Source organism: Tupaia chinensis, unplaced genomic scaffold (assembly GCF_000334495.1).
Source record: "Tupaia chinensis unplaced genomic scaffold, TupChi_1.0 Scaffold143982_1, whole genome shotgun sequence".
In the NCBI taxonomy this organism is placed as follows: Eukaryota; Metazoa; Chordata; class Mammalia; order Scandentia; family Tupaiidae; genus Tupaia; species Tupaia belangeri.
In genome coordinates, this window is record NW_006203833.1 from 121,414 (window position 1) to 141,592 (window position 20,179).

Here is a 20,179-nt window from a genome sequence, read left to right on the forward strand (position 1 = left end):
ATGATATTTAAGCCTAAAGACTAAGGTCTATGGCTATGAGATGTAACTTTTCTATCTGGTCTTACCTAAGAGCTATCCCTCTGGAAATGCAAATTTAGGAGTAAACATTAAAAAAAAAATTGAAAGGAGAAGTATTTAAAAATTGGCAAACGAAAAAAATCTCAAGCCTTTTTCACAAGTATAACCCATCTGAGTTGAAGAATGGAACATTGAAGCTTAGGACGGTTAAGAAACTCAGTAAAAAAAACAAGATTTGAAACAGATAATCCGACTCCCACCACGAGATCTTTGTCTCTATACTAGCTACGTAATTTTACATTTTCTCATGTATTTTTTTGGATTTCCTTTGTAATTATTCCCATCAATCCCTTAAAAAAAAATCTCACATTCTATTGATACTAGACCAGAAGTTATTAAACAATGGTTTCTGAATCTTAAGGAAGCAATAAATGGACTCCAAATGAACAGTAACTCTTCTTGAAACTATCCAAAATTTTGAACATACATTTTCCTAGGGAAAGGGCCCAAAGGTTTTACTGAGCTCTCAAAAGGATCTCTGCCCTCACACTCTCCCAAAAGTAGTGACAATCACTGCTCTATCAGCTGATCAAAGGAAGGTTCTGTGAGTACTCCCCAGCACCTAGTTTTTGGTTACTCAATAAACATTTGTTGAACAGAATTTAACAAAGATAGATGATATATAAGGAAATGAGGTTGAATTTACAGGCATATCTCAGAAATATTGCAGGTTTGGTTCTAGACCACAGCATTAATATGATTATCATCATAAAGCAATTAATAACCTTTTTGGTTTTCCAGTACATATGGAAGTGTTATGTTTACACTATACTGAGGACTATAAAGTGTGTAATAAATACATACATACACACACACACACACACACACACACACACACACACACACACACCTTCAATATGGATCCTCTATCTAAACCACTGAAATTTTCTCCAATACCACAGCATTAATATGATTATCATCATAAAGCAATTAATAACCTTTTTTGGTTTTCCAGTACATATATGGAAGTGTTATGTTTACACTATACTGAAGACTATAAAGTGTGTAATAAATACACACACACACACACACACACACACACACACACCCCTTCAATCTGGATCCTCTATCCAAACCACTGAAATTTTCTCCAATCAGCAATAAGGCTGTTTTGCTTTCTTAGTATTAATGTGTTCAATGGAGTAGCACTTTAAATTGACGTCAATAACTTTCCTTTGGGATTCACAACTTGGTTATTTGGTGCAAAAGGCCAAACTTTCAGCACATACTGGTTTTCAACATGTCTTCTTCCCTTAAGTGTAACCATTTCTACCTTTTGATTGACAATGATTGATTCAAGACTCTTCCTTTCACTTGAACAAGCCACTGCAGGGTTATTAATTGGCCTAAAGTCAATACTGTTGTGACATTAGGGAATAGGGAGACCCAAAGTCATATACACACAACACTTAATAAGTTAATAACTTAATAGGGTGTCCATTTTAAATGAACATTTATGGAACCCGAAAACAATTAGAATAACATCAAAGATCACAGATCACCATAAGATTTAAAATGTTGTGAAAATTATCAAAATGTTACAGAGACATGAAGTAAGCACACACAGTTAGAAAAATGGCTCTGACAGACTTACTTGTTGCAAAGTTGCCGCAAATCTTCAATTTGTAAAAAAAAAAAAAAAGGAAAGAAAAAAAGCAAATCTATGAAGTATAATGAAGCAAAGAATAATAAAATGAGGTATACCTATGGTTTTAATCTGGAACTGTAAGATACCCAGAGCGTTTTCATAAAAGGATGTTAAAGCATCAGACTTACTACTTGATTCAGAAACCTATTTTGTTAAAGGTTGAAATCGCAAGTTCTACTACATAATAACTATATTTTCTTAGTTTTTTTTGTTTGTTTGTGAGAGAGACTTTTACTACAGGGCACATATGCTGGAGAAACAGAGACACAGAAAGCAAGAAGTCATACCCAGGGGGGATGACCACGCCATAATCCCTTCTCCTCCATTTTCCTCTTGGGATTTTGGACATGCAATGCACACATGCCTGGCAAGAGTTTTAAGCTCCTAGGACTGGGACTTGAACCACAGTCGACTACATGGGAGTCCAGTGACACAATCACTGCACCATCTGCTGGCCTCTTGTTAAATTTCTAAAGTCAGACTATAAAGCAAAAATAAGCAAGGTCAAAAATGCCATTTAAAAACTCCCTTAGATCTGGAGACTGTCCCTCAAAAAGGCAAGTTTTTGTAGGGTTTTCTTCTTCTAGTGTTTAGACTCTTGTTAAAACTTGATGAAGTATTAAGGATCATTATACATCTTTAAACATTAAAATCCTACTCTGTGTTTCAAATATTCACAATATAGGGGCCAGCAGGTGACATGGTGGTTAAGGTGCTGGATTCCCACATGGCCAACAGCAGTTCAAGTCTAGGACCTGTTGGCTTGCTCATCTGTGCGCACACTCTCTTTCTCTTTCATGAGTGCACACGCTCTATAGCAAATTAAAAAATATTAAAATTAATTTTTTAAAAAAAGAAATATTCACAATATAAAAGCCTCATAGAAACTGGATAGCTGAAGGATATGAATAACATAGCAGTAAAAGAAAAACTTCAAACAAAATTAACAGAGTTGATCTGAGCAAAGAATAATTCATAAGTTAGGCAGCATTCAGAATCAGAAAAGGCTGAGAGAGCTCCACTGCTCCGCAGTGCCATGTGCCATTAATGAGTCCTTACTGGCTTCATGTGGAAATAAGACCAAGAATACATATTTGATTGTTTAGAGTAAAAAGATCTTAACTAGTTAGAGGTTCGCTACCAGTTACTGATAGATAAAAACTTAAGTTTCATCTACAGTTTTTTACATTTACTTATTTCTTTCATAAGAGAAGACAAGCATACTCAACAGGCTCTCATGCCATGATCTTTGTCTACCTCCAATAATACTGCCTATTTAATTTATGAAAAAGTGCTATTTAATTTGTTTAAAGAGAAAAAGCTGGGGCCAGCAGGTGGCATGGTGACTGGATTCCCACATGGTCGACTGAGGTTCGAATCCTAGACCTGGCCGCTTGCTGTCTCACTATCTTGCTCGCTCATTTCTCTCAACTCACTCTGGTAAGTGCATTGCCCTATAGCAAATTAAAAAATAATAATAAATAAAATTAAATATTTTTTCAAAATGCTATTCTTTAAAAAGAAAAAAGCTTATATAAATTACTCTTTTTTAAAAGTTACTTTTTACTAGTCTGCTATAGTGTGCAAGCACTCACCTAAGACAGAGAGAGACTGACATGTGAGAAAGGGAATGTGAGAAAGCACCCCCTGGGGGATGAACATGTTGTAACTCCTTCTCTCAGGATTTTGGGGGCACACATACACGCACACGCCAGGTTTGGGACGCAACCTGCACAGTTGGCCAAGTGGGATCCCAGCTATCTTAATCACTACACTGCCCAGCTGGCCTCTTCCTCTTTTATTGGATTACTTCCTTGCTGTTTATTTTACTTACTTTGGGTTTGTTTCTTTGTTGTTATTGCTGAGAAAGGTGAATGGAAATAAAATTTTTGAAACTTCCATGTCTGAAAAATGTCTTTATTCTACTTCCACCTTTGGATAGAGAACTCTGTACTGGCAATAATTTTCCTTCAGAATTTTGAAGGTATTGCTCCACTGGCTTCTAGCTTTTCCAGCTATGAAGTCCCATACGCTTCTGGTTCCAGATCAGAGGAAGAAAAATATCATAACCATATAACATAATGCATATATAAACTCATATAAATGAATAGGCCAATGTAAATAGACTTAGAGCTTAATTTTAAAATTTTAGCCATGTGCCAGGTACATACACAAAACTCACATTCATAAAGAATGGAAAAGATATGATCTAGCTCTTAGGGTTGTTTTAAGAATTAAGTAAATTAATGCAAGCATGAGAAGATTACAGATTATTAATCTTTTCATGTTGGTAGGTTAGTCATTTCAATATTACAACTGATTCTCTGACATTTACTATGCATGTCTTGAAAACAAATTCTAAAATATAACCAGTAAATAAAATGTATATATAATTTTTCTATAATGTGCCCTAAGCAATGGTTCTTTTTTTTTTTTTTTTTGGAGAGGTTTTTGCTATAGGGTGCGTGCACTCGCCAGACAGACAGAGAGAGACAAAGAGACAGAAAGCGAGAAATCACCCCCCAGGGAGGATGGTCACGCCGCAATCCCTTCTCCTCTCGGGATCTTGGGCACGGACGCACACACGCCCGGCGTGAGTTTTAAGCCACCGGGTCTTGGACGCGAACCGCAGTCGACTATGTGGGAGTCCAGCGACATGGCCATTACGCTAACTGCTGGTTCCCAAGCAATGGTTCTCTACATCTTAAGTAAAATGACCTTTTCATTTAGGTCAAGATTTTCAGAACCACAACAGTACTTTTGATATTCCCTTACTAAGAATACATGACAAAATTCTGGGCCAGTCTTGTGGCCTAATGGTAAAGAGAGCTGGATCCCATATGGCTGACTGTGCGGTTCAAATCCTCGCCCTGGTGGCTTGAAAAACGCGCTGGGAACATGTGTATGTGCCCCAAATCCCTACGGGATGGAACAACGGAGAAGGATCTATTGTATAACCATGCTCCAATAGTAGTACTTTCTCCCTCTCCCTCTCTCTGCTGAACGTATGGTTTCTGGCTTATAAATAAGAAAAACGAAAATATAATAAAACACTACCACAACTACTGAAATTTTTTTGTAATTCTGTAATTTCAAATCAAAGCAGTGCTGAAAAATAATGGCAAAATATGAGAAGCAAGTCATTTACTAGGGTTTCAGACAACACTTTGTAATGGGCAGAGTTCCCAAATGTTCTCAGTCCACAGTTGAGAACTACAGCCATAAATTCTGAAAAATATAGGCAACACTACACATGTAGGCTACTATACATGTAGGCTGCTACACATGTAAGAAAAAATGAAAAATGATTCAGTGAGGCTGAGTTAAATCCTGATTTTATGTTGGCTAAATCCTCACTAAAGATGATCACATTAACAAATGTTATAAAATTATAGAATTATTATTGGAGTTCTGCAATACTGCAAATAATCCAATCAAATGGTTCCCCCTAATTCCTTTTTTTTTTTTTTGGAGAGATTTTCACTGTAGGGTGCGTGCGCTCGCCAGTCAGACAGAGAGAGACATAGAGACAGAAAGCGAGAAATCACCCCCCACGGGGGATGGTCACGCCGCAATCCCCTCTCCTCCATTCTCCTCTCGGGATCTTGGGCACGCACGCACACGCGCCCGGCGTGAGTTTTTTAAGCCACCGGGTCCGGGACACGAACCGCGGTCGACTACGTGGGAATCCAGCGACATAGCCATTACGCTAACTGCTGGTTCCCGTTCCCCCTAATTCTTAAAGTAGCTGGACTGAGGAACTAAGAAGAGTTGTGATTTGGTAAAGTGGGAAAGGAAGACAATTTGTGAAAGAGGAAAGTTTATATTACAATGGTTAAGAGAACGAGCTTTCAAGTTTTATCGCTAAAGTTTACCTAACAACATAACTCTTTAACTTCCCTTTCTGCTGGCTAACCTTGAATACAGTAATGAATCTAATCATCAGATCCCTCATTTTAAAAATGATGTGAGGCTAGCATCCACCCTATAACATTCTTTATGAGGACTAAATGAGGTAATGCGTATAAAATATTTACACTTGCCAAACACTTAATAAGTGGACATATCATTTATTACAGAAAATTCTGAAGCATTGAGCACTTAGATGTTTGGCCAGGATTATAGTAAAACAGCAGGAGGTTTAAGCCAATGTGAATTAGAGAACAGGAATTAAAAGATGGAAAAATGTAAAAAGAGAAAACATAAGCCAAAAATAAACTTCCTCTGGCTCCAACTACTACAGAATATGATCTACCACTCTGAGGACCCAAAACTTAAATCAATACATTAGTGCTAAAGTAGGACATCGTTTTAAAAAGACTTCTACAAGCTAGTCTGGGAACTTAAAAAGTGGTATAGTAAATAAAACATGTTTTAAGTTCAAACAATTGTTTACACATGATATGGAAGTAGTCAACCTATTAAAAGCTTGTTACCACCTAATTTTTCCTTTGAGAATTAAAGTTTCTGAGTAAACATTCTCTAGGAATCCATATGCAGTTCAGGAAAATTATTCAAATTTATTAGAAGATGCTTCTATGCATAAATCTACCACATAACACCTCCCTTTAAAAAAACTGGCATAATATTTATAACTCAAAGAACATGAAGAATAAGAGCTTCCCAAAATTTTTCTCAGGATGAAGTAATAAAACCCTTAAAAAATTGGAGTTGGCAGGTGCTGTGGTGGTTAAGGGTGCTGGACTTTTACATGGCCTACGGAGGCTTCAGTCCCAGACCTGGAGGCTTGCTTTCTCACTTACTTTCTCTCCTTCTCTCTCTCTCCCTCTCTCTCTCTGGTCAAATAAAAATAAAATAAATAAATAAATAGAGTTAAATATTTTTTTTAAAAAAATTGTAACAAAAGTTCTTCTATTCAATTTTAATTTTTTTTCAAAAGAGCTTACTTTTCCCTAACACCCACCACGGTCATGTGCCAGACACAAAAGGCCATCTCTCCCTTCTATATGCCTAGTTTAAAGAGCTATTGTAAGCAGCTTATAAAGTGAAATAGTAAAGCAAGAATAAAAGAGTACCCCAATAAAAATATAAGTGAGGAATTACTATACACCATTTTCACTTTAGGCCAAGAAGCCCTTTATGCCTTAAAATAAGGAGTATGGCCAGCCCTGTGACCTAATGGTTAAGGAAGCCAGACTCCCACATAGCCAACTGCATGGCTCAAATCCTGGCCTTGGAAGCTTGAAACACACACCAGGCATATGTGTGTATTTCCAATATTCCAAGAGAATAGAGAAGGGATTACAGAATGACCACACTTTATGGGGTAGCACTTTCTCCCTCTCTCTGTCTCTGACAAGTGCAAGCACCTCTGGCAAACCGAAAATTTAATTAGTTAAAATATGCTGTGATTATCAAAAACAGTGGAACAATGGCAGAACTAAATTTCACTCACATATTTTACTCTATCCCTAAGTGGCTGTGGTTTAAAACAGTGTAATATGGTGAATAAGGACAAAGGTTTTAGGGTCAGATTTAGTTTTAAATCCTGCTCTGGTATAGACTACCATTTAACCTTAAACAAATTAGTCTCTACACCTCATTGTCTGTTTCTATACAATAATAACAATAAAACCTACATCACGGAGTTATAAAGATTAACTGAAAATATTACAGAGAACAATGCATGGCACACTGTAAACATTAAAAAAAAAAAAAAAAAAAAGTTAACCATTAAGACATCAATAAACCAAAAGCATAACTCTGTATCTCAGGGCTGTCTGATGGGGTATCCCACTAGCCGCCTGTGGCTACACTGAACTGAGATACACACTGTGAGCAAAACATACATGCTGGATTTTAAAACCTTAGTACAAAGAGCACAAAATATCTCATCAGTAATTGTTACAGTGATTATAGACAAAATAATATCCTAGCTATATTGGATTAAACAAAATCCATTATTAAAGTTGACTGCACCTAATGTGGCTACCACTAAAATTAGAATTACACTATGTGACATGTACTATATTTCTATCAAACAGCTCTAACCTAAACAAATCACATCACTGATATAGTTTCAAAAAGAAAATGAAATTTCATTTTGTTTCATATGAATAATCTGAGACTAAATATCCTAATGTACTTTATATTCCCTCTAATTTAAGTAGTTTAGTTTTAATATCCTGTTTATGAAGTTCATTTTATTATTTTGTATCCCACTATCTCCATTCAATCTATTGCCTTGTCCTAGGGACACGCCTCAATCTTCCCGCTAAAGTAATAGTACACACAGTATCTCACAAACTGAAGAATAGAATGTGATGGGCCTAGCAGTTAGCGTAATGGCTATGTCGCTGGATTCCCATGTAGTCGACTGGGGTTCGAGTTCTGGACCAGGTGGCTTAAACTCACACTGGGCACATGTGTGTGTGCCCAAGATCCCAAGAGGAGAATGGAGAAGGGATTACAATGTGGCCATCCCCCCCTAGGGGGTGATTTCTCCTGTTTGTGTCTCTGTCTTTATGGTGAGCACAGGCGCCCCACAGCAAAAACCTCTCAAAAAAAATAAATAAATAAAATGTGACAAGCCATTCTTCTCTACCAACTGTATGCACTGCTGTCTATTCTTGAGATAATGTTAACAGATCATCCTAAAACCCATACACATTGCTAAAAAATGTTTCTCTACCTCAAATTCATTACTGTATTTTGGATTAAAGCAACATATTCCACCCTTGAGTTCCCTATAAGCAAATCTACCTTCTGGAAGTTAGCAAAACTAAAACCTAGATTCAAGTTGTGCTCATCACCTATTAAAATACTACAGCTGTAAAAAGCACATTCCTTTTCAATACCAGACATAATATACTAATTTAGTAATGTGGAAAGATAACTCCCTTTTATCTACCCAGAAAGCTAGAGAGAAAGGTTTAAAAATACTGATAAGGACCATTCATTTAACCAACTCTTCTATTACTTATTAACATTACTGACAGGACATGTCACAGTGCTGAACGTGAGCTGCTTAGACTACTACAGCTGAAGAATCCTAATTTACAGTGTTATAAGTATAGAGCTATCTATCACTTCCTCAAAATATTTCTATAGATATCATCACATTAGTTCCCTACAAAATTACTGGTTGGAAGAAATGTTGATTTTACTATCCCCTTACTTGACATCCACCTGTAGCCACATGGCCAACCACATGGCTCAAATCCCGGCCCTGGAAGCTTGAAAAAGACACTAGGCACATGTGCATGTATTCCCAATATCCCCATAGGATGGAGAAGGAATTACAGCATGAGGTAGTGCTTCCTTCCTCTTATAATTCAAAGAACATCATGGAAAAACAGACAAATGGGAAAACTAAAGCCCAAAGGTTATTAGTAATTTACTAGCCCAAATAGCTACTAGCATAAAAAATTCTGTTGAGGCCAGCAGGTGGTGTGGTAGTTAAGGCACTGGGCTCCCACATGGCCAACCGTGGTTCAAGACCCAGACTGGGCAGCTTGCTTTCTAACTTTCTCTGTCTCTCTCTGGTGAGCACGTGTGTCCTAGAGCAAATGAAGCAATAATAATAAATAAAATTAAATAAATCTTATAAAAAAATTAAACTGCTGCCCAGTGGTTAAGATTATGAACTCCAGAGGCCAGATGGTGGTGCAGCAATAAAATTAAATTCTCTGAGAGGTTGACGCACATGGCAATGTTTAAGGTCCATGTCCAGAGACTTCCCTGAGCATGCCAAGCACAGGTGCCCATAATCTGGGGCTGGCTGGGGTTGGATTACAGCCATATTTATAAAATTTTCTTTTTTGGCAAATTTCATTCTTTTCTGTTTTTGTCCTTTTTTTAAATTACGTCTAATAATCTGCCAAAAAACAGAACCTACATTACTTAAGACTGTGAGTTTTGTTTTTATGGTGTTTTTTGTTTTTTTTTTTTTTTTTTGCTAGAGGGTGCATGTGCCTGGCAAAGAGGGAGGGAGGAAGAGAGGAGAAAGCACCTTTCCATGGCGAATAGTCACACTGCAATTTCATCTCCATCTCTACCTCCCTTAAGGATTTTGGGCACACATGCACATGACCTCAGCATATTTCCCAAAGCACTTCCAGGACTTGAACCACACAGTTGGCCATGCGGGATCTGGCTGCCTTAAGTACTAGGCCACAGAGTGGGTCCCAAAATTCTGTGATTTTTAAAGGTAAAATGTCCAGTTGAGAATATTGTTAATACAGAAAAGGTGAAAAGGATGATCATTATACATTTAGCATTGGGATTTCTCAACTACTTCTTTTATGTATAGTATACATATGCTAAACTTTATCAGAAAGCACACTAAAATTTAAATAAACTAATTTTTGAAAGCTAACCAGTGCATAAATATTTAGAAAAAAGAAGAGAATGTCAGCCACCATGTGGGGGGATAGGGGACAGTGTATCTGGGAGAGTGTCACTCCTGTATTGTTCTAAAATACATAAATATTCATCTTATGGTATTCTGTAACACATAGTAGGAGCTCAATAAATAATCTGAGTGAATAAACAAATCAACAGAGAAACAAATGCTTCTTCAAGGGAACTAAATCAAACAGGATCTTTTGTGATCCTATGGGAGATACCCTTAAAAACCCAGGAAATTGGGGCTGGCAGGTGGTGTGGTGGTTGAGGTGCTGGACTCTCACATGATCAACCACAGTTCGGGTCCCAGTCCCAGTGGTTTGCTTTCTCACTTTCCCTTTCTTGTTCTCTCTGGTCTAATTAAAAGTAATAATAACAAATAAAGTTAAATTTAAAGAATTTCTTAATAAAAAAATTTTAAAGCTTAGGAAATTCTTTTAAAAAATTTTAAAGCCTTAGGAAATTCTTAATAAGGCTGACCACAGTTCTAAGCCATAGCCCAGAGGCTAGGAGAAACAAATATTCTAAGACTTCTCCCCTTCTAATTAATTTCATGCCCCTATCCATATATAAGTTTTTATAATTACATTTCAGTGAATTCCTGTGGCACTAAAGATTCTTTCAGAAAGTGTTTTCAGAAATTAGGCAGTCAACAAATTCCATACACATACACACACATGTATTTAAGCAAAAAAGCTACCTAGACAAAAGAACTGATATCATTTCAAACTCTATGCCTCTAGAAATAAAGAAAATCAAGATATCTAAAAAAGTAATTCACAAGTAATTCTACGTGATAGACGCATTATTCTGTTTATAGACATTTCTGTGAGTATAATTTTTACAGTATTTTTTAAAAGCTGATTTCCTTTTAATTTTTTGTCAGAGAGATTTTTGCTATAGGGTGCATGCGCTCATCAGAGACAGAAAGACAGAAAGCGAGAAATCACCCTCCACGGGTATGACCACATCCCAATCCCTTCTCCTCCATTCTCCTCTCGGGATCTTGGGTGCCCCTACACCCATGAGCTTTAAGCTGCCAGGACTCGGACTGCAGCTGACTACTGGGAGTCCAGAGATGTAACCATTACACCATCTGCTGGTCCCAAAAGCTTATTTTCTTAGAAATACATTTTCAACATCAGCCTGTTAAACATGTAAAAATTAACTGTGGAGGGGCCAATGGATGGCGTAATGGTTACGTAGCTGGACTCCCACATGGACAATGGCAATTCAAGTTCTAGACCAGTGGCTTCAAACTCATGCTGGGTGCATGTGCTGGAAATCCCCAGAGGAGACTGGAGGAGAAGGGACTGCTGTGGGGCCATCCCCACTGGGGGATGATTTCTCATTTTCTACCTCTCTGTCTCTCCAGCTAGCACACGTGTCCTATAGCAAAACTCTCTTAAAAAAAAAAATAAATAAATAACTGTGGAATATCAGATGAGTAGATATTCTGTAGCTGGTCAACATTATTTAAAAGTTATTTTTGATGACACTGTTAATAAATATTAATTCATTGAATTTCTTAATGCTACTGTGTGATTCAAGCTAAAGCATAAGTTTTTTTGTTTCTTTTTCTTAATTGCCAGAGGGCACATAAGCAAGATAGAGAATATGAATATCACCCAGCAAGGTACGGTTAACCCCACAATCTCTTTCCTCCACCTCTTCCCCTCAGAACTCTGGGCATGCAAGCACAGTTTTTTTGTTTTTGTTTTTGTTTTTGTTTTTTTTGGGGGGGGGTGTTTTTTTTTTTTAGGTCATTAGGGTCAGGATTTAAACTGCAATCAGGCCATGAGATCCAGCTCCCTGTGCATGGTGCTTCACCACTTTCTCTGGGGATGGCCCAAAAGCATAAAGTATTAAATCCAAAATCCAAAGGTTATTGTTCAAATACTACTGGGTCTCTTCAAAATCTGTTAAAAATAAATTCTGAGGCCTGTCACAGTGGCATAGGAATAATGCAATGTTCTGCAATTCAAAAGCCACATGGGAAAGTTTTAGGTTCATATCCCAAGGTCTTCCTATACATGCTGGGCATATATACACATGCCCATTATCCTGGCTGGCTGAGGCAGATCACAGAATGAAGACCTTGTTTGTGGTGCTAGTCTCCCTTTGTCTGTCTGTCTCCCACAAAAGACATAAATGAATTCTGAAGATGAAAATCAAAATCTAAAGTTACAAGCAAGGAAGTATAACAATTTCACAATTGGTATATTAGGCTTTGTTCCCAAATTAAATGGTAGCTATTTTTAGTGTATGACAAATATGGTATAAAAAAAGGTATAAGATTAATAATAAAATTTTCATAAACAAGTCACTACTACTTGCTTACATATAATTTAGGGGAGATTTCCAAATAGTTTAATTTGGTTTTTTTTGGGGGGGAGGGTGGGGGTTTGCTATAGGGCGCATGAGCTCGCCAGAAAGACAGAGAAAGAAACACAGAAAGCAAGAAATCACCCCCAGGGCGGATGGCCTCGCACAATTCCTTCTCCTCCATGCTCCTCTTGAGATCTTAGGTATGCACACACAAGTGCCCGCGTGCCCGGCGTGAGTTTAAGCCACCGGGTCCAGGACTCAAACAGCAGTGGACTACGTGGGAGTCCAGTGACACAGTCACTACGCCAACTGTTGGTTCCTAATTTTTTTGTTTGTTTGTTTGTTTTTTAATTTAAGATTTATCTTTATTATTATTTTTTAATTTGACCAGACAGAAAAAGAAAAAGGAAAAGTGAGAAAGCAAGCTGCTAGATCTGGGACTCAAACAGTGGTCAGCCACGTGGGAGTCCACCATCTTAATCACCATACCATCTACCAACTCCTAGGGTGTACTTTTTAAAACTACATGTACATAAAACATACTAAATATTTCACATACATTATCTCATTTAATGCTGTAAGCCATCCACAGGCAGGAACTGTCATCTTCACTTTCAATATGAGACAACTAAATCTCTAGTATAAAGTCAGAGGAGGTAAAAGAGAGAAAGCTGAGGTTCACTCAGAAATAAATGAAAAGCCTGTATTTTTTACCACTGTATTCTAGAAAGATTAGCCAAGGAGTTGTAATCTGACCTGGTGGACCTATGTAATACAATGCAATAAATATAGAGAATACACAAGATCTTACTAAACTGAGAATGGTGATCCAACTCTAAGGTAAAGAAGATGGAGAGTCAGAGATGTCCAGAGGTGACATATTTCGGAAGAGTAGCTGAACAACAGAGAGGAAGAAACAACATTTCCAAAGAAGGAATAACAGGCACAAAGGTATAAAAACATACAATTTCATTACTTATCTAGTGAATACCAAGTAGTTCAGTTTTCCAGAAAACAAGTGTGATGAGAGGGATTGGTATGAAATGAAGCTAAAAACGCAGTCATAGATCATAAACAGTTCAGCTACGTTTAGATTTTGGCCAACAAAAGTCATTTAGCAATTTTAAGCGAGGCAAGATGACAGTATTTGTACATTAGAAACATTGTTCTGTCATTGAAAATGAACTGTAAGAACTACAACAGAGAAATCTATTAGCTACTGGAAGAGTTCAGGCTAGAGACTAACCTATAATAGAATAGTGGTAATGGAGGGAAGATGGTTGATTCAAAGCATGTAAAAGACAACTACAGGACTGGGTAAGCAATTGCTCCAACTACTCAACTACTTTCTACCATTCAGGTTGGGAGCTGGTAGGAAAACAAAAGAAAGGAATCTAGGCATATCCAAAAAGTTACTCTCTTGAGCTCCAGCTGGATGGAGATGTCATCAACTAAAACAAGGAACAATGGAGCACAAACAAGGTGAAGATAAAGAAAGTGTCGGATGGTGTTGGTTACTTCTGGGGTATCAAAAAATTAAAAAATGAATTAACAGTTAAGTCCATAATGTATGAGAGAAATCTAAGGTTAAAATACAAAATTGGTAAGTATCAGTCAACAAAGTAAATGAAACTGCCCAGAGAAGCGTGTACATAATGATACAAAGATAAAGTTTTATAGACCATCAATAGTTAAAACATAGGCAGATAAGAGTATGAAATCTAGAAGAGTAGTGATACAGAAGTTTGAAAGAACTGAGCTTCATGAAGACAGTTGTCAATGCACTGAATGTACCAAAGAGGTGAGGATTTGGAAGTTAAGTAATCCATGACTTGAAGCAGACAAGTTAGAGGAATGAAGCTAAAGAAAACAGGGTTGGGTGAATGGTAGAGGAGAAAATGGATATATAAAGCTTGGCTGAGAAAAAGAGTAACAGCAAGAAAACAGAGTTGAACATTTTTAGTATGGTAGAAAAAGAGCGGTATTCTATAGGACAAGAAAGGGACAAATAACGAGTGAGATTTTAAAATTATACCTTTGTACTTAAAATCAGTATATGAAAAAGTTACCCATAATACAATGTTAACTGTAAAAACAAGTTGCAGAATATATATAGTATGATGTCACTTAAATTCTCACTCCTTTCAATGCCCCTCAAGGCATCTAAGGTCCTTTATAACCTGGTTCACATCTCCTCTGACTTTATCATATGCCATCCCCCGCCTCCCCTTAACTATGTACCAGCAACACCAGCATTCTTTCCAACACATCAACAAAAGTCAAGCTTGTTCTTACTACAGGGGTTTTGCACTTGCTGTTACTTTGGCCAGAATGCCCTTTTCCCCCTCAATACCTAGCTGCTTCAAGTCATTCAGATCTCAGTTCAAACATCAACTTCTCAGAGAAGCCTGCCTACCTCTAAACAATACTGAATATCCCTTCACCCAAGTTTCCAAAAGTTACTAGCATTATATTGGGCTAGCAACTACCACAGTGAAATCCCTGTGTACTTGTCCATCCTCCTCCCTTAGAATTTGAGCTTGGTAAAAGAGATTTCATCTTCCACATTCATCTATTATCCACCACATACACCTGCTGCATAAAATAAATGCTTGGCACACAGTAGGCACCCTATTGGTGAATGAAAATCTACACACACATATTACATGAAAAATATTAGAAAGTTCTTAAAAGAACTAGTACTTGAACTTATATATACCAGGGGCAAGCTTGAAGATCAGAGGTGAGAATGAAACTAGGAAGAGAGAAACACACTATCCATTTTTTGCTTTATCTGTATTCAGATTTTATATAAAAATGATGTATTTTATAATTGAAAAGAATTCCTATATAATATTATATGAGCCTCAGATAGTCGATCTGTTCCTCTTCTCTATTTTCTGAGTTGTCCTGATCTAATCACCTTTGGTACAAGTGAATAATCTGATTGTGGGATGATCCTTAAATTGTTCTGGTGGGACAGTTCAAAGCATCCTAAACCTTGGAGATGGAAAGAGCTTAGAGATCATCTAATCCAGCACCTTAATTTTACAGATAAGGGAGCAAAGACTCAGAGTAATTCAATAAAAGTAATACAATTAGCAAAAATAAGATATTGATGAAAAAATGTTAAAGGTGAAATGATTAAGAACTACTTAAGCCTAATCTATTACATGTTACACATAATTAAATAATAACTAATAAAAGGCTATTTTCACTTATTACCTACAATCTTCTTGTGAAATTATTACTCAAAGTAAAACTATTTCCTTGAGCACACTACTTGACGAATGAACCCTATAGTTAAGCAGTATAATATGACAAAGGATTCAGAACACATAAATACAGGGAGTGGAAATTACCACCTCTTGAAATCTTAACGGTTAGGTGTGCAGGCTAGTTGAACTAATAGGTACTTCTTCCCACCAGCGTATATGTCAAATATATCATATATTTCAAGTATATTGCTCATTAGACTTTAAGTTTCTCTATCAATTTCCATACGCATTTAATGGAATTAATAAAACTCAAGTAAGAAATGTACTATGAAATATTTATAAGAACGACTATTTTTCTTTATATATATGAGGGGACTTAAAAAAAAAAAACTCATGGAAAATGGAATTGAGTATTTTGGTAGGAAAAAATCTGAAATCCACGCAGTTTTCTTACATGTACTTTTCAAGAACTTTCTGAAGACCCTTCATACTATCTTATGTTTAACAAACTACTAGGTTGTTGGAAAAGTCGTGACATTATTTTTTTGTATGTTCTATCCAAAAATGTGCACTTTTCCAACAACCCAGTATCATTAGCATGAGGCCAGCCTCAGGTGTTAAAGCTTGACCAAGAACATCCAGATAATTCCTAACACCCAGATCTTCCACCTCTTCACCACTGTTCTTTGCATAACCTAGACTATCTTACTTCTATCAATTATGTAAACGCTTCATAATTTCCTTCCTTATGCATCAATGAAGGTGAAGAGAGAACCAAAATCCTAGCATTCCTATCCTATACTATTTGAATCTGTACATAAGAAAACATTCATCCTAACAGCAATGAGAAAGATGTGAAAATCATCTTAAAAGAGAATTGTCTCAGTCTTTTTTTTTTTTTTAGGGAGAGAGATTTTTGCTATAAAAATCTCACATCTGTATGTGCTAGCCAGAGAGACCGAGAGGGACAGAGAGACAGAAGGCAAGAAAGCAAGAAATTACTTCCTGGGGGTGATGGCCACACAATCCCTTCTCCTCTCAGGATTCTGGGCACACTCGCACATGCACCTGGTGTGAGTTTTTGTTGTCATTCCCTTGTTTTACACCCAACTGACTGTATATTCACTCTTTACTCTCTCAATATTTTTCTTTTACTTTCTTATTGTCGGTCTCAACAATCTCCATTCACAGCATTATCTTTCTTACTCAGGTCTCTGTTTGCCGCCATATGCCCCTGCCTGAGGGCAAAAAGATAGGGTGCCCTGAGGGGAAGAGCTGTGGATTGAGAAAGGGAAAACAAATAAAAGTGGGGGTCACACAGACCTGAAAGCTGTGGCCTCCAAGTTTTAAGCTTCTGAGTCCAGGACCTGAACCTCAGTCAATTATGTGGGAGTCCAGCAACGTTAACCATTACACCATCTGCTGGTCCCTCATCAGTAAATCTTAATACAGTCCTATGAGATATTTAATTATTTTCTTAATTATATTAACACTCTTATTTAGCAAACTCTCTCCAACAGTACCTACAATAACATTAAGAAAATGGGCTTGGGAACCAGCAGTTAGCGTAATGGCTATGTCGCTGGACTCCCACGTAGTCGACCGCGGTTCGCATCTCGGACCCGGTGGCTTAAAACTCACGCCAGGCGCGTGTGCGTGCGCGCCCAAGATCCCAAGAGGAGAATGGAGGAGAAGGGATTGCGGCGTGACCATCCCCCCGGGGGGTGATTTCTCGCTTTCTGCCTCTATGTCTCTCTCTGTCTGTCTGGCGAGCGCACGCGCCCTATAGCAAAAATCTCTCCAAAAAAAAAAAAAAAAAAAAAGAAGAAAGAAAGAAAATGGGCTTTAAAGGACAGCAGGAGGGGGTATGGTGGTTAAAGCACTGGATTCCCATATGGCTACTGCAGTATGAGTCCCAGACCTGTTGACTTACTTTCTCACTTTCCCTTTCTCTGTCTCTCTCTCTCTGGTCAAATTAAAAAATAATAACAACAAATAAAATTAAATTAATAATTATTTTTAAAAATAAAATGAGTTTTATAAGTAGAAAAAAAATCTGAATCAGAATCCTATTCCTACCACACTTAACTGTTCAACTGCAGGTACATTTCTTACTTTACTAAGTTAAAAAAAGAGTGTAACACCCTAAAAGAGTATAATACCATAGATGTCTGAGTTGCTGGGAAGATTAAATGAAATAATACATGTAAAGCACTCAGCTCTTATGACATGGCCAGATCATACAGTTGTTATAGAAGGAGACAGACATGGATAGCTACTGCTCAGATACAAGTAAGTACGACTGATAGGTAATATCATTTATATAAACTTTAGTACACTTCCAGTGTACTCATTTTTTTCCTCCCAAATATTTGGAGCAGAACACAATATATCAACTGCTCTTGCTCCCAATGAACCAATTAAGGGAGAGCTGGATTTCACTCCTCTTCCATCTCATGTAATTAAGCAATATAGTAGTAACCTATTATTTGACTATCTTGGAATTAGTTACAGCTAAATCAAAGTTTACACTATTTTGACTCCTACTCTTTATCTGAGTCAGCTAACTGCACTTTCGCTCTATTTTGAAATAAAACTTATTATGTAATAAGTCAATATTATAAATACAAATCATGCTAGTGAACTCATGTTGGGTAAAAAAGAGTAGGAAGTCTTCAGGCAGAGTAGAGAGAGGAACCTAATATATTCAGCAATCCATTATGGACTAATTTACTTTCTCTCTTTCAATCTTCGGAAACTCATTTTAGTCAATATTAGCATCATTTCAAGTATTCGGAAAGGGAAGTGCTAAATCTTGGTGTTTTTTCCTCACTCAAACTGTTCTACCCACTCTATAGGAAGACTCTTGCTTAATTCAGGCCTTTCTTCTTTTTATAATCTCTGCCTAGAATACTCTCTTGTCTATCAGTTTTCTGCTTCAGGTCTTACCTTAAATAGTATCTCCTCTGACCACCCAATTTAAAGTAGTGCACACCAATCCTTATTTCCTTCACATAACAAAATGGTCTGTATTCATCTTCTGTGTGTAAGGACAGGGATAATTTGACCAATTGCTGAATCCTGGTTCCTCAGTATAGAAGATGCCAGCTTAAGGAATAAATGAACTCACCTGCCTACAATCATTTATCCAGTAAACAGAATGGCCTGGAAACCAATCCAAATCTAATTACATGTTCCTCCACTGCCCTATCACTACTTTTGTTGTTGTTGTTTTTGTTTTTTTATAGGTGGGAGGAGAGTTGCTTTAGGCTGGGAAATCAATTTACAGGTGTGACCTGCTGCTTTTTTACATTCATTCACTTTAGAGCAATTACAAAACTACCTATTCATATATTTAATACCACAAAATATCTAACCTGAATTTCAAGAGTTATTAATATTGCCTTCTAAAATCACAACACAATCTGAGGAAAAAATGTATTTTAACAATATAATATTTCGTAACTGTAGAGCGATTGGCACTTAAATTTAAGGCTAAAAGAAAATTAAGTCACACTCACAGACCTTTTACTAACAGACTTAGAGTATTTTGTTCCTTCTGCAAGTTCTTTTAAACCTCACAAAACACCATGCAAGAAAAATTTAAAACCAGCCATAAGGATATCATTCTGAGAATGGTAATACCATTCTTTCTTAAAGATAATATGTGTGCATTCTGTTGGGCTTCTGTTCTTGCAGGTGGAAAGTCACCTCTAAAGCAGACCACTAGAAACATTTCCTTTATTACCATACAGGGCTTCATACTTACTGAGTCCACCTTCCTCGGATACTCCTGTCCCTCTCATCCCTAGGTAAGTCAGTCCCAGTATTAGGAAAAATAAGCAGGCAGCAGTTAAGAGAAACATCGACAAGTAGTGGGCACTGAAACTCCCTGTTGGAGACACCTCCTCCCGTTTAAATTGCTGGAGAAGTTCCTCTTCGGGTTCCGAAAGCTTCGGTTTGTTATACGTGTTTTTCAGGTAGGTGTGATTGGAGCCCGTATGATTGGCATGATTGATCCTGAGTGAACTAGAGGCTGCCACCGCTGCACTGGGAGGGAGGCTGTTGGAATAAATCCTGGGAGAGTCCACACTGAAGGCCCCACCGCCGATATGATTATTGGTTTTAACAAGGGAGCCCGCAGACGAATCTAAGGTTGAATCCATGTCGGTAAGCGGCGGGGGCAGCAGAGGGGCCAGTTTCTTAGCGTTTGTACGTTGTCTAGGAACCGGGCTGGAGTCCGCTTGATCGCACACTCCTCCCCGCTCCGCCGCTGCTGCCACTGCCTCCTCGAGGTTTCGGCTCCTGTCTAGACTCCCGGCAGCCGCCGCCCTGTCATTCATCGCGAGTCCTCCCCCTCCCTGAACTGAAGTCTCCAGCCGGCTGCCGGCAGATTTAGCAGTCAGCGGGGAGAGAGGCTTACTATGGCTCCGTCTGGGCCGATGCCGCGAAAGCGAGTCGTCCTTTAATACCTGTCTACTGGAGGCCACGTCGCCGTCGTCGTCCTCCTCCGAGTCCGAATAGTTCTCCCGGCAGCTGT

The 20,179-nt window shown here is 37.7% G+C and overlaps 1 protein-coding gene across 1 annotated transcript in view; it reads right to left on the reverse strand.

Moving 5' to 3' along the window:
* LEMD3 (LEM domain containing 3) overlaps positions 1–20,179 on the reverse strand; it is a gene marked incomplete at its 5' end in the record, with an annotated part of 79,597 nt that extends 59,418 nt beyond the window's left edge. The window contains 1 exon segment of the mRNA XM_014583017.2: positions 19,409–20,179. Within this exon segment, the coding sequence (XP_014438503.1) occupies positions 19,409–20,179 (771 nt within the window).